This window comes from Podarcis muralis, chromosome 12 (assembly GCF_964188315.1).
Source record: "Podarcis muralis chromosome 12, rPodMur119.hap1.1, whole genome shotgun sequence".
NCBI lineage: Eukaryota > Metazoa > Chordata > Lepidosauria > Squamata > Lacertidae > Podarcis > Podarcis muralis.
Window position 1 is genome coordinate 47074147 of NC_135666.1, and position 14313 is coordinate 47088459.

General features: G+C 44.3%; 1 protein-coding gene across 1 annotated transcript in view; it reads left to right on the top strand.

The window, feature by feature from the left end:
• The window catches only part of LOC114607442 (collagen alpha-6(VI) chain-like), a 71383-nt gene that overhangs the window by 18888 nt on the left and 38182 nt on the right, over positions 1-14313 (top strand). The window contains exons 4-8 of the mRNA XM_077916351.1: positions 980-1585; positions 2653-3216; positions 4166-4723; positions 6531-7106; positions 9413-9979. Coding sequence (XP_077772477.1) covers positions 980-1585; positions 2653-3216; positions 4166-4723; positions 6531-7106; positions 9413-9979 — 2871 coding nt within the window. The remainder of the gene's footprint in view (positions 1-979; positions 1586-2652; positions 3217-4165; positions 4724-6530; positions 7107-9412; positions 9980-14313) is intronic.

Here is a 14313-nt window from a genome sequence, read left to right on the forward strand (position 1 = left end):
CAGACATATGGTGAAAAGCAGATTCCCAATTATCCTATTAACTTGAAAAAAATGGGCAACTGTTTGTTGCCATCAGAATGCTAGCAGAGGTGGGGGCAGCGGTGGGAGGGGGCAGAGGCTGGGCACCCACAGCAAAAATTTTGTGGGTCCCCAGGACCCCCTGGAGATGGTACCAGTGGGGCTGGCTACCCATTTTCTGATATCTTGCTGACCCCCATCCTTCCAAGAGAGAGCAACTCGATTCTCTTTCTGGTGGAGGGAGGTGGGGTTCAGCAAGTCTCTCCCCCCTAATGGCAGGAATGGCTTTGCTAAGCACATTGCCAAAGCAGTTCAGGAGACTGCCTAGGACTGCAAAGTAATCTTTGTGCACTTAAGAAACTTTAGCAAACAAACTGTGCGGTGGGGAGGTGGATTACTAACCATAGCTGTCAACTGTCCCTTATTTGGCGGGAAACTCCCTTATCCCAGTGCCGTGTACCGCTGCTGTCCCTTATTGATGATGTCCCTTAAATTTCCCGGGTTTCAAAGGAAGCAGCTCCTCTCCCTCTCTTCCTGCTGGCCAGGGAGGAGGGAGGCTCCAACTGTGTTGCTTGGCTGCGTTGCTCACCCAACAAAGAGTCTAAGAACGACTGGGGGGGTGGAGCTTGCATGCCTTGTGCCGATCAAATCGGCCGCGTTGCCTGGGGACTCGCCTTTGCTCAGCGCTTCCCAGCGGAGAGGTGACGGTGGTTTTCCTTGCTGCATCCCCTTTGCCGGGTTGCTGCACTGTGGGAACCACTGCTTGAGGCTTCGTTTGGCTGCTGGCTGGGCTTTCTGCCTTTGGCTTGGAGGGGCTCAGAAGTTTTAGCATACCTGTGCCTGGAAAATCCCTTATTTTGGCTGCTGATCCCTTATTTTCGAGGCTGCTGGTCCCTTATTTTCAAATCTGTAAGTTGACAGCTATGTTACTAACGCTGTGCTATTCCCCCCCCCCCCCCAGCTCTGACGTGCCATAAGGACTCAGTTGCAGACGTCGTATTTATTGTGGATGAGGGTGTTTCACAGACGAATGCTGAACATATCAGAGAATTCTTGCAGAACACAGTAAACTCTCTCGACGTGAAGGAAGCGTGCATAAGGATGGGCATCGTGACGTACAGCACGGAGGCCAAAGTATTAACTTCTCTGAGAGACGAAACGAAGAAAACGGACATTCTTCAGAAAATTAGGAGCTTTTCCCCTAAAGAAGGGAAATCTCATTTGGGTGCTGCCATTAATATGACCACAAAACGTGTTTTTGCCGACAGGAGAAGGAGTGTAGAGAAGGTAGCCACCATTATCACCCACAGGCCCTCGGATGATGATATAAGAGGGGCAGCTTCTCTCATTAGCAGGGCTGGTGTGACTGTCTTTGCCATCGGCGTTGAAAGAGCAGACGCCGTTCAGTTGACTCAGATTGTGTCATATCCATCAGAACCGAATATTATCAAACTGACAGAATTTTCTGAACTGCCCAGACAGGACAAGACGTTTCACAAGAAACTCTTCAACCAAATACAAGGCAGACTCTATATCCAACCTGCAATGAAAAAACAGCTCAAATCAGGTAAAGACATTGACGCAATCTGGTCCTAGCTTCGGTCTTTCAGCTCTTTGTTTTGAGGTTTCAAATATAATATAATAATAATAATAATAATTCATTATTTGTACCCCGCCCATCTGGCTGGGTTTCCCCAGCCACTCTGGGCGTCTTCCACAGAGACCAAAAATACACTAAAATGTCACACATTAAAAACTTCCCTGAACAGGGATGCCTTAAGATGTCTTCTGAATGTCAGGTAGTTGTTTATCTCTTTGACATCTGAAGGGAGGGTGTTCCACAGGGTGGGCGCCACTACAGAGAAGGCCCTCTGTCTGGTTCCCTGTTACCTCACTTATCGCAATGAGGGAACTGCTAGAAGGCCCTCAGTGCTGGATCTCAGTGTCCGGGCTGAACAATGGGGGTGGAGACGCTCCTTCAGGTATACAGGACTGAGGCCGTTTAGGGCATTAAAGGTCAACACCAACACTTTGAATTGTGCTCGGAAACATACTGGGAGCCAATGCAGATCTCTCAGGACGGGTGTTATGTGGTCCCGGCGGCCGCTCCCAGTCACCAGTCTGGCTGCCGCATTGTGGATTAATTGCAGTTTCCAGGTCACCTTCAAAGGTAGCCCCACATAGCGCACATTGCCGTAGTCCAAGCGGGAGATAACTAGAGCATGCACCACTCTGGCAAGACTCTGAAAAGACCACTGAACTGTGAAAAACTAACCTGTATAAATGTTTTCTCCTTTCTCCTTTTTTTTTAAATATACTGCCTTCATTTTTTTTAACATTCTGCCTACCATATTTTTGATACCACAAACTCTGTCTGCATTTGGCCCTCTGCCTACATAGCTTTGAATACTATCATGCAAGCCCAATGCTTATCTTTCGGGTCCAATGTGAAGATGGGGAACTTGTGCCTCTCCGAATATTGCCTAACTACAACTCCCATCATCCTTGTCCACTCACCATGTTGACTGAGGCTTATGGGACTTGGAGTCCAGCAACACTGGAGGGCGGCAGGTCCCCACCCAGACTGTGTTGAATTGACCTCTACTGACATAAAATCTCTCTATATTCTTGTAGGATGTATGGAGACAGAAAGGGCTGATATTTATTTTCTCCTTGATGATTCGTCAAGCATTCATGTCGATGAGTTCAAGAATATGACGTCTTTTGTGATGGAAGCTATTAAGCTGTTTACTATAGGACCTGATAATGTTCGATTTGGAGTTGTTCAGTATTCAGAAAATACTATCTTACCAATTAGACTTGGTCAGCACACCACCCGCATCAGTTTAGAAAAAGAAGTGAATCGTATCAGACATAGAGCACTACTAGAAACAAATACAGGAGCAGCTATAAATTTCACACAGCCATTGTTTAAGGACGCAAGACAACAGTGTCGCGGCAATGTTCCCTGCTATCTCATTGTGCTGACGGATGGGAAAGCACATGATGACGTGAAGGTAGCTGCTCAGCTGCTGAGACAGGCAAATGTCAACATTTACGCCATTGGAGTGAAAAATGCCAGCAAAGAAGAGTTGTTTCATATTGCGGGCTCAACGTCAAGGGTTTACTTTGTGCAACAGTTTGAAGCCTTGGAAAAAATAAAAAATGTTGTTGTTCGGGACATATGCAATGAAAAGGGTAAAGAGAAATTCCCTTGGTAATTCTTTCCATAAACAGAATAATAATAATAAAATAATATTACTTTTTTATTTATACCCCACCCATCTGGCCGGGTTTCCTCAGCCACTCTGGGCAGCTCCCAACAGAGTATTAAAAATACAATCAAACATCAAACATGAAAAACTTCCCTAAACAGGGCTGCCTTCAGATGTCTTCTAAAAGTCAGATAGTTGTTTATTTCCTTGACATCTGACAGGAGGGAGTTCCACAGGACGCCACCACTGAGAAGGCCCTCTGCCTGGTTCCCTTTAACCTCACTTCTCGCAGTGAGGAAACCACCAGAAGGCCCTTGGAGCTGGACCTCAGTGTCCGGGATGAACAATGGGGGTGGAGATGCTCCTTCAGGTATACTGGGCCGAAGCCGTTTAGGGTTTTAAAGGTCAGCACCAACACTTTGTGCTCAGAAACGTACTGGGAGCCAATGTAGGTCTTTCAGGACTGGTGTTATATATGGTCTTGGTGGCCACCCCCAGTCACCAGTCTAGCTGCTGCATTCTGCAAGGACAGGGAGCCACTACAGAAAAGGCCCATTCCCATGTTGCCATTCTGGATTAGTTGTAGTTTCCGAGTCAATGCTGTCAAGCAAACCCAAGTCCTTGCATCAATATTTTCATGAACATTTATTGCTTCCAGAACCTATTTTCTGGTTGGAACTACTAGACACTACAGGGTATGCAACTTGTAGGCTGCTTCCGTGACTGCATGCTGTGAAACAGTTTACTATTATTTGTAAAATAAATTTTAAAAATAAACTCAATTTGGGAAAGGGGGTGCAATTTCCTGCTCCACCTCAAGCAACAAAATGTCCTCGATCTGACCTGCTTTAACATGTTTCTTTTCTGCTGAATTTGGCCTAATTCAAATGTATTTCTCTTAACCTGAGCAATCCTTGCTTTTCCTTCCACAGCCTGTGAGGTGAGGAAGGTTGATGTCATGTTCCTAGTGGACAGCTCTGGTAGCATACACCCTGAGGACTTTGCAAAAATGCAGAACTTCATGGCAGAGTTTGTGAAAAAATCTAACATTGGCCCAGAACAAATGTGCATTGGTGCTGTGCAGTTCAGTGGCACAACCGAAGAAAAGTTCCCCTTCAATAGGTACTTGACAAAGAATGATATCATTGACGCTATTGGGAGTATGTCTCTTATCGGCGCCAACACACTCACTGGAGAAGCACTGGTATTTATTTCCGATTATTTTGAGGCTGCCAAAGGGGCACGACCTGGCGCCCACAAAGTTCTCATCCTGATCACTGATGGGGAAGCACAAGATGAGGTGAAAACTCCAGCCACAGCCCTGAGAGATAAAGGCATCACAATCTACTCAGTTGGTGTTTTTAATGCCAATAAAACTCAGCTCGAAGAGATCAGTGGGAAACCTGAGAGGGTGTTTTACGTGGAGAACTTTGATGTTTTGAATAAGGTAGAGAATGAGCTCAGGTTTGGTGTGTGCAACCCTGAAGAGGGTAAGTACTGTTTCTGTTGGTCTTGGGTACATATGCAAAGTGTGTGTGTGTGTGTGTGTGTGTGTGTGTGAGAGAGAGAGAGAGAGAGAGAGAGAGAGAGAGAGAGAGAGAGAGAGAGAGAGTTCTGCAGCAGCAAGATGGCAGTGCTTCAAATGCTATCTTCCAGTAGAAAGATAATCTAAAACTCAGTTTTAGGGCATATAAGTCAAATTACATTTCATTATACCCCCATCGGGGACGTGGGTGGTGCTGTGGGTTAAACCACAGAGCCTAGGACTTGCCAATCAGAAGGTCGGCGGTTCAAATCCCCATGACGGGGTGAGCTCCCATTGCTCGGTCCCTGCTCCTGCCAACCTAGCAGTTCGAAAGCACATCAAAGTGCAAGTAGATAAATAGGTACCACTCCGGCAGGAAGGTAAACAGAGTTTCCATGTGCTGCTCTGGTTCGCCAGAAGTGGCGTGGTCATGCTGGCCACATGACCCAGAAGCTGTACCAATAAAGCGAGATGAGCGCCACAACCCCAGAGTCAGTCACGACTGGACCTAATGGTCAGGGGTCCCTTTACCTTTATGCCCCCATCATATATTTCTGTGGCAGTTCTGCTAGAGAGGTAGGGGACGTGAGTGGCGCTGTGGTCTAAACCACTGAGCCTCTTAGGCTGACAGATCAGAAGGTCAGCAGTTCGAATCCCTGTGACAAGGTGAGCTCCCGTTGGTCTGTCCCAGTTTCTGCCAACGTAGCAGTTTGAAAGCATGCTAGTGCAAGTAGATAAATAGGTACCAGCATTTCCGTGCGCTCTGGTTTTCATCACGGTGTCCTGTTGTGCCAGAAGTGGTTTAGTCAAGCTGGCCACATGACCCGGAAAGCTGTCTGTGGACAAACACCGGCTCCCTCAGCCTGAAAGTGAGATGAGCACCGCAACCCCATAGTTGCTTTTGACTGGACTTAACCGTCCAGGGGTCCTTTACCTTTCTTTTTTTTTCTTTATTGCTAGAGAGGTGTGCCTCTTTCAATATTTTCCCACCTTCAGTTGTTTTGCCTTATGCTGTCTTTTTTAATGTCCTGGATGAAACGCGACATCAATTTACCCTTTTCATCCAGACCATAACTTTGTAAAGTAGATCGCTTGTATTTCACTTTTACTGCTGAGGCTGTTTGATACAGGAAAGTGGCCCAAATCCCGCAAAATGTCTGTGTTGAGCTTTCACCGATTCAGCTACAATACATTTCTAACTGCATTGTGTTTATTCACTTGTCATACTAGGATCTTCCACGCATCATTTACTGCACTGAAATGATAATTTACAAATAGATTTAATGCTATCATGTACCACTTCAATGGTTCTTAAATAGGGGTCTTGAATCTTCTCTATAATGGGACTGTAAAGAAATACAGATATTTTATGGCTAAAGATAGAATTATTATGTACACGGCAATTTTCTAAAGTTGCAGATATTGGAGTGCAATGTTGCTAACTGTGCTACAAATTGGGAAGCTCCTATTGTGACTTTTTGTTGCCACAAATTCGCTGGGTGGATTTGGCAAGCGCATCTTTCCATCTCAGGCGACCCACCTGCTTGCACACACATCCAACTTATCTCACAATGTTGCACACTTCATGCACTCTGGGTAAATATAGAATATAACATTGGCACCATCGCGATGAACGCATTCATAATTGCAATAATGAGAAATATTGCATTCTTTACTTTGCCATGTGCAATGAACTTGCATTTCTAAGAGTAACAAGGTGTTTGAATATGACTAATGAATATTGATGGTGTCTTTTCTCATTTGCTTTCCAGAGTGCAAAAGGCTAGAGCGTTTGGATATAGTATTTGTAATTGATAGTTCTGGCAGCATTGGTCCTAACAACTATAATCTCATGAAAAACTTCATGATTGGCATTGTGAATAAATCTGATGTTGGCAAGGAGCTTGTTCAGTTCGGAGCTCTCAAATATTCAGATGATCCACACATTCTGTTTGATCTCGATGACCATAGTACACAATCAGCAGTCATTGATGCTATCAGGAGTGACACACATTTAGGGGGCAATACATACACTGCTGCGGCTCTTGAGCATTCAAAAGCTCTTTTCACTGAGGCAAGGGGCAGCCGCAAACACAGGGGCGTTTCCCAAATTCTTATGGTCATAACCGATGGTGAATCCCACGATAAAGAAAGACTTGAGAAAGTGTCTAAAAAACTCAGGGATGATAAAATTACTATCTTGGCCATTGGGATAAAAGAAGCCAAACTTGATGAACTTTTGACTATGGCTGGATCAGAAGAAAACCTGTATTTTGTGGACACATTTGAAGGACTGCAAAACATATCCAAGAAATTATCAGATAATCTATGCAACAATTCAAGGCCAGGTAAAGTGCAGACTTACTCTTTTGTTGTGTTTGCGTGTTGTTGCTTTTCAGTAGTAGGTGTGAAACAGCCTATCCTCATATATGTAGCGTGGTTAAAGTTGGTGTTTCCAGAGACATTTGGGAAATGGAAAAGTTTTCCATGGCAATTCCCCAGTTGCCCATTTTCTTTCAAAAGGTTGTTGTGTCAGTTATAAAATAATGGACTTGTGATAATTTCACTTCACCCATTTGTAATTACATTATATTTTAGTCCTTCCTTTAGCCATTATTATTATTATTATTATTATTATTATTATTATTATTATTATTATTATTTTAAATGTACACACTGCCCATGATCTGTAGATTTCAGGGCGGCTCATGAGCCTTGAGCTTTTGTCATCAGGACCTCAACTGTTTAGTCTTGTCCTGTTCTACTCTGTTAAAATAACTTTTAGGAAGCATGACTTTCCTACATTAGATTTCATGCTGAATATTCTTTTTCTCACCTTTTACTCCCAGTCAACTTTGATAGAAGGACTGTACATGGTGTGGGTGTGTGGGTGTGCGCGAAGTCTAAATCTGTTGATTCCTTTGAAGCCCAGGAAATGCAACCCCATCACAGAATAATGAAAACACGTCTGAGCACAGCACTCATCTGAACGCATGCAAAGTAAAACCACAGAACACCTCTTTTACCAAACTAGGAAATAATTCCCCACTAGCCTTCCTGTGCCATCTTCATCAAGACCCATTGAAATGCAATAGAGATCTATTTTTGTCTGCCGGTTTGCCTCAGAAAGCTCACAGAAGACCACCAAATGAGATATTGTATGGAGGTTACCTGCATCTTCTTGATGCAGGTTGAAAGAGCAGCTCAGAGATGTGTCAAGTTTTCAGCTGGAAAACAGCAGAGGTTTCAAAGTTTAAGGGTCCCACCCTCCCTTACCTTCACTTTTTCTATTTGGGCTAGAAACTTGTCATGGTTGGTTCTGTTGTTGTTCCTTAAATGAGGGAGGGAGGGAGGAAAATAATATTCAGTTTGGTTTTCAGTATACAGAAGAAGGTGGCACGATTCATTCTAAACCCCCAACCCCCCCAACCCAGGACCTCTTCTGAAGGCTGGCGGGGGGCAAAAGTCTTTGTCCCCCCTGCCTGCCTTCCCGGGAGAGCGGAGAAACGCAGCGCCAGCATTTTAAGATCGCCCCGGACAGCGGAGAAGTCCTCCGCTGTCCCGGGGTTTTTTAAAATGCTGGGGGTGGGAAGAAAAGCCCTTGTCCCCCCCCCCAGCCTTCAGAAGAGGTTGGGGGACAGACTGTCCCCGGACCTGGTCTGAAGGCGGTTTCCATAGGAACGCATTAATTGATTTTCAATGCATTCCTATGGGAAACCGTGCATCGCAAGACGAAAAACTCGCAAGAAGAAAAAACTTGCAGAACGAATTAATTTCGTCTTGCGAGGCACCACTGTATCTGTGTGTCAGGGAACTGCCATCGGAGCCAGAGGGAGAGGGAGGGCTCCAGAGGGATTCCGGAGAGCGTCCCGGGAGGGAGAGAAGCAGCACATCTTCTGGGGAAGGAAATCAGCGTAACACCAGTGGAGAAGGGGGGCAGATGGGGGAATCGGCGAGGTGGCTCCAAGACTCCTCGCCGGGAACCAGTGGGGAGAGCCCGGGTCCTCCGATGCGCACACCCTCCCTGCGCAGAAGGCTTCCGCTCAGGGAAAGTAGGTGGAGACTAGGCGTCAAAGAGCTTCTTTGCTGGAAGAAGTTCAAGAAACACCCACTAACGGATTCTGCCAGCGATTGAGACAGTCACGGGCGCGTGGCTGTCCAGACAGAAAGGGTTCATTCAGGCAAGCAGCCAAGGGTGGCGTTGATTTACACACAAGCAACCCCTAGAACCATTACACTGTGTACCCAGATAGGAAGCAAGGAGAGGGAGAGCAGGTTTGGACTGTGATGCTGCAGATAACAGGTGTGGAATCCCATGTTATTAATATTAATAATCATAAACCTTCTGCACATAGAAGATGCTGAGAAGACTAACATAGAATCCACCACTCTAAGACTTTGTATACCCCATGCATTTAAAGCACATTTATCCCAAAGACTCCTAAGGGATTCACATAAACCAATACAAGGCAGTTGTACCGTACGGTTTTAAAGTCTTACTGTGGCTACTGACATCTCTTTCTAATAGACAGCTCTTGGTGGACTGGAGTTGACAACCTTCATGGAATAAGTTATTCCATGTGACTGTTATTTTCACCTTTTTTTTGCAGTACTAATACAAAAATCTTGGTTTACATTGTTTCCCCCCTTGCAGAATGTGAGATCCAAGCTGATCTTGTTTTCCTGATTGATGGTTCCAGAAGTATACCCCCAAAAGACTTCGAGAGGATGAAGGTCTTCCTCAAAGACCTGCTTGATTTAATTGATTATAATGACAACGTGCAAGTTGGTATGGCCCAATTTGCTGACCGATATGAAGAAGAATTTGGTCTGGGCGCTTATCAGAACAAGCCAGAACTTCAAGAAAAAATTATTAGCGTTACAATGATGAAAGGTGGTAATACATACATTGGAGAGGCTCTCAAAGGAGTGAAGGCCTTCTTCAACTCCACAAGACGCAGAATACCTAGACACGTCGTCGTGCCCAAATTGCTGCTAATCACAGATGGAGTCTCCGATGACCCTGTTGCTGACAGTGCAAGAGCCCTGGCTGCCGATGGTGTCGAGATTCACGCTATTGGAGTGGGAACGGTTGACCGGGCAAAACTCATGGAGATAACTGATGACTCTGACAGGATATACTCTGTGGCGAATTTCACAGATCTGCCAAGTATTCTAACTCGCGTAACTAAAGAAGTGTGTCAAGACAAAAGTGAAGCAAGTAAGCTCCGTTCAAAAACAACATTTTAGATCTTCTTACATTATTTATGTCAAAATAGATTTATGTTTTCATAAAGGGTCGGGACATTTTTTCAGCCGGAACTCAGTTCCGGTCCCTCTTAGGTGGGCACCATTGCGGTTACAGTGGTACCTCAGGTTACATACGCTTCAGGTAACATATGCTTCAGGTTACAGACTCCGCTAATGCAGAAATAGTACCTCAGGTTAAGAACTTTTCTTCAGGTTGAGAACAGAAATCATGCTCCAGTGGTGCAGCGGCAACAGGAGGCCCCATTAGCTAAAGTAGTGCTTCAGGTTGAGAACAGTTTCAGGTTAAGTACAGACCTCCAGAACGAATTAAGTACTTAACCCAAGGTACCACTGTATAAGAGAGCAAAGAAAGTGTTCATAGTGAGTTCCAGCACCTCTTTTTTCTAGAAAAATAGCATTGCACGTGGCTAATGCAATATAAAAAGGAATTGTGCATGTGTAAATTCATTCCCCCAAGAGTTTGTTCCCTTCTCCTTAGAAAACCACTTTTTGTTTTTATTTTGTCCTTATTTACTGTCACACTTGAGGGCCCTTCATTACTTCATTCTTGGCACTTGAAGCCCATTGGTGATAATCCACAAAATAATGGGACTAGCTTTGCCTGCTAAGAAGGACCTTGATCAACTTCTCCCCCCCCCCTATAATGTTCTTCTGCTAAGTAAGAACACCAATGTGAAAATTAATTGACATTAGCATTCTAAAAATATTTGATATTAGAGGTGGAACTTTACCTCAGATATGTGTTGAATTTTATTATTCAAATAATAATTTTGTATAAGGAATATTCAAAATATTGGAAGTGTGAGCTTTTGAGTCACTTCCACTTCTAGCATTTTGAATATTCTAAGAGGACATCTACTATACCTGCACCAGAGTGAGATATCAGGCAACTTTCCTTGAACTTTAACTGCTCCAAAATGCTGGTGTGGGTTTCATGTGTGAATGTTCCATTTAAAAACAAGCAACCCATCACCTTCCCTGTGTTGGCTTTGGTGAGAATATGTGTGTGTGTGTGTCTGTCTGTGTGTGTCTGTGTCTGTGTGTGTGTGTGTGTGTGTGACCTTTAAAATATGTCTGCCCTCTAAAGTGAGTTGCAAAATGTCCCCCTAAAAAGTTTCTTTCCAAAGTTTCCCTCTTCTCCCAACATAGGAAAAGTAAGTTTTTAAAAATGGTTTACCGTATTTTTCGCTCTATAAGACGCACAAGACGCACCTAATTTTTGGAGGAGGAAAACAAGAAAAAAAATATTCTGAATCTCAGAAGCCAGAACAGCAAGAGGGATCGCTGTGCAGTGAAAGCAACTATCCCTCTCGCTGTTCTGGCTTCTGGGATAGCTGCGCAGCCTGCATTCGCTCCATAAGACGCACACACATTTCCCCTTACTTTTTAGAAGGGAAAAAGTGAGTCTTATAGAGCAAAAAATACGGTACTTACAAACTCTCCAAAACCAAATTCATGTGCTTCAGAAACTTGCACAGGCAGTAAAACTTGGCTTAGTTACAAAGTGGCTAAATTATTGGTATAGGAAGTCAAGTGGCTTGTGAGCGCCATGCAGATCAATCAGCTCAAACCTCTTCACACATTGAGCTTCTCAGGTAGACTGGGGAAGAACAAAGGCTTGATTACCTAGTTTCTCCCAAAGTGACTGGAAGTGGGTATAGCTAAGCCAAGGAGGACAGTTTACTTTATGGTATTAACCCCTTCATGCATTAACTAGACTTGAGCATGTTGATTATATGAGGCTGGTTATCCCACACGCTGCATATTGAAGATTAACACATAAACTAGAAGGGTTCTAACATACCCTTCTCCATTAATCATTTTTATGTGAGGGTGATTAGCTGCAGGTATAGTCCAGGAAGAGTACCTCCCCTTGCACTGTGCAGTGTTATGGTCCAGGGGGGGAAAGCTGCACCACATGATTCTGCTGCATATGTAAAGGTAAAGGTAAAGGTACCCCTGCCCGTACGGGCCAGTCTTGACAGACTCTGGGGTTGTGCGCCCATCTCACTCAAGAGGCCGTGGGCCAGCGCTGTCCGCAGACACTTTCTGAGTCATGTGGCCAGCGTGACAAAGCTGCTCTGGCGAGCCAGAGCCGCACACGGAAACGCCGTTTACCTTCCCGCTAGTAAGCGGTCCCTATTTGTCTACTTGCACCCGGGGGTGCTTTCGAACTGCTAGGTTGGCAGGCACTGGGACCGAGCAGCGGGAGCGCACCCCGCCACAGGGATTCGAACCGCCGACCTTCCGATCGGCAAGCCCTAGGCGCTGAGGCTTTTACCCACAGCGCCACCTGCGTCCCTGCTGCATATGTACATCAGCTCAAAGTATCACTTTTTTCTGTTGCTGAAATTTGCTAAGCATCATTTTATATAGTCCATTTCAATGTATGTATGGTTGGCCAGTGGAATTTTATTTTTATTTATTTTTTGTGGCCAAACCACTTTTATTGATTTTCCATTTTTCCCCCAAATCAACCACAAATAAAAGCACATGTAATTCAATTTTTTCAAAAATTGGTTTCCCACACTCCATTGTTGATGTGTTCATAGTTTCCCCCTGTTGCTGCATTATTTTCCTAGTTATTTCTAATTCACATCCCATTCCTTGCAATTAACCTTATATTACTTTTTTTTGTTTTTAACTCATTATCCTCAGCCATCAGCTATCCACTTGCCAATTCCTGCACGTACAATAGATTAACATTTACAATATCTACAAGTGAGATTACTCAACAAATTATCAATCCATGATCAATCAATAATTATTATTTCTAAAATAAATTCTTTTCCTTCCTTCTGTGTGTATGAAAACCTAATAGTTCACTTTCACTAGATGTTTTCCTACTACTTTGTATCTGCTCAGTCCAATTGGTCCAAGATTCCACCTGTCAGAGTCCTCTTTCATTTCCAATTCAAATATCTCCTCTTGTCATTTATACAGTGGTATCTCAGGTTACATAAGCTTCAGGTTACAGACTCCACTAACCCAGAAATAGTACTGCAGGTTAAGAACTTTTATTCAGGATGAGAACAGAAATTGTGCTCTGGCAGCACAGCAGCAGCAGCAGGAGGCCCCATTAGCTAAAGTGGTACCTCAGGTTAAGAACAGTTTCAGGTTAAGTACGGACCTCCGGAACGAATTAAGTAGTTAACCTGAGGTACCACTGTAATCGGGATGCGGGTGGCGCTGTGGGTTAAACCACAGAGCCTAGGACTTGCCGATCAGAAGGTCGGCGGTTCGAATCCCCGCGACGGGATGAGCTCCCGTTGTTCAGTCCCTGCTTCTGCCAACCTAGCAGTTCGAAAGCACCGCAAAGTGCAAGTAGATAAATAGGTACCGCTCCAGCGGGAAGGTAAACGGCGTTTCCGTGCGCTGCTCTGGTTCACCAGAAGCGGTTTAGTCATGCTGGCCACATGACCTGGAAGCTGTACGCCGGCTCCCTCGGCCAGTAAAGCGAGATGAGCGCCGCAACCCCAGAATCGGCCACGACTGGACCTAACGGTCAGGGGTCCCTTTACTTTACCTTACCACTGTAATCTGTTGACAATTTTAAAATAGGAATTTCAAGGACAACCATCCAGCTCAATGTATTTTCCAGCAGGCATCTTCATAAAATCCAGCCCATAATGTCAGGGGAAGGCAGCCCATATTTCCTTGAGAACTTTGACAGCTCAAACTTTGGTCACCCTTCCCTTAAACCAAGCAAATCCAGGTAAATGTATCCATCCATTAAATTTCCAAGTTTGCCTCTATATGGATAAATCCACTTCTTCCTTGGCCAGTAAAAAATCTTAACCGGTAGAAAAAAGACAGTCACAGAACCAAAAAATTACACAAAACAATGCCATGAAAATCCCTGAAACGAGCAGTAATCGGCTATAGAATTAAACTAAATAACAAAAATAAAGTTTAAGGAAAAAATTAACCTAGAATTGAACAAAGCCATAACGGGATGCCGGCTACAAACCTCGTTTCACTGAACTATTCGGTTTCTTCAGAAGGAAATAGAGAAATCACGAACCTTAAATGATTTTAAACAAACTCAAGAACAGGGCTGAAACGCTTCCCTGAGTTTACAAAAAAGGTATGAAAACCTCAATGACAAGTTTTAGACCTAGCCCTGTTTAAAGAAAGCCAAGCAGTAGTAATAAGGAGTTGAGGACTCAGCTGTGAAAACTCTAGTATTGCCTTTACAAAAAGGTTTAAAAAAACTTACAAAGGAAAACGAGATAAGCTGTTTTAGATTTTAAACAAACTCAAAAACAGGGCTGAAACGCTCCG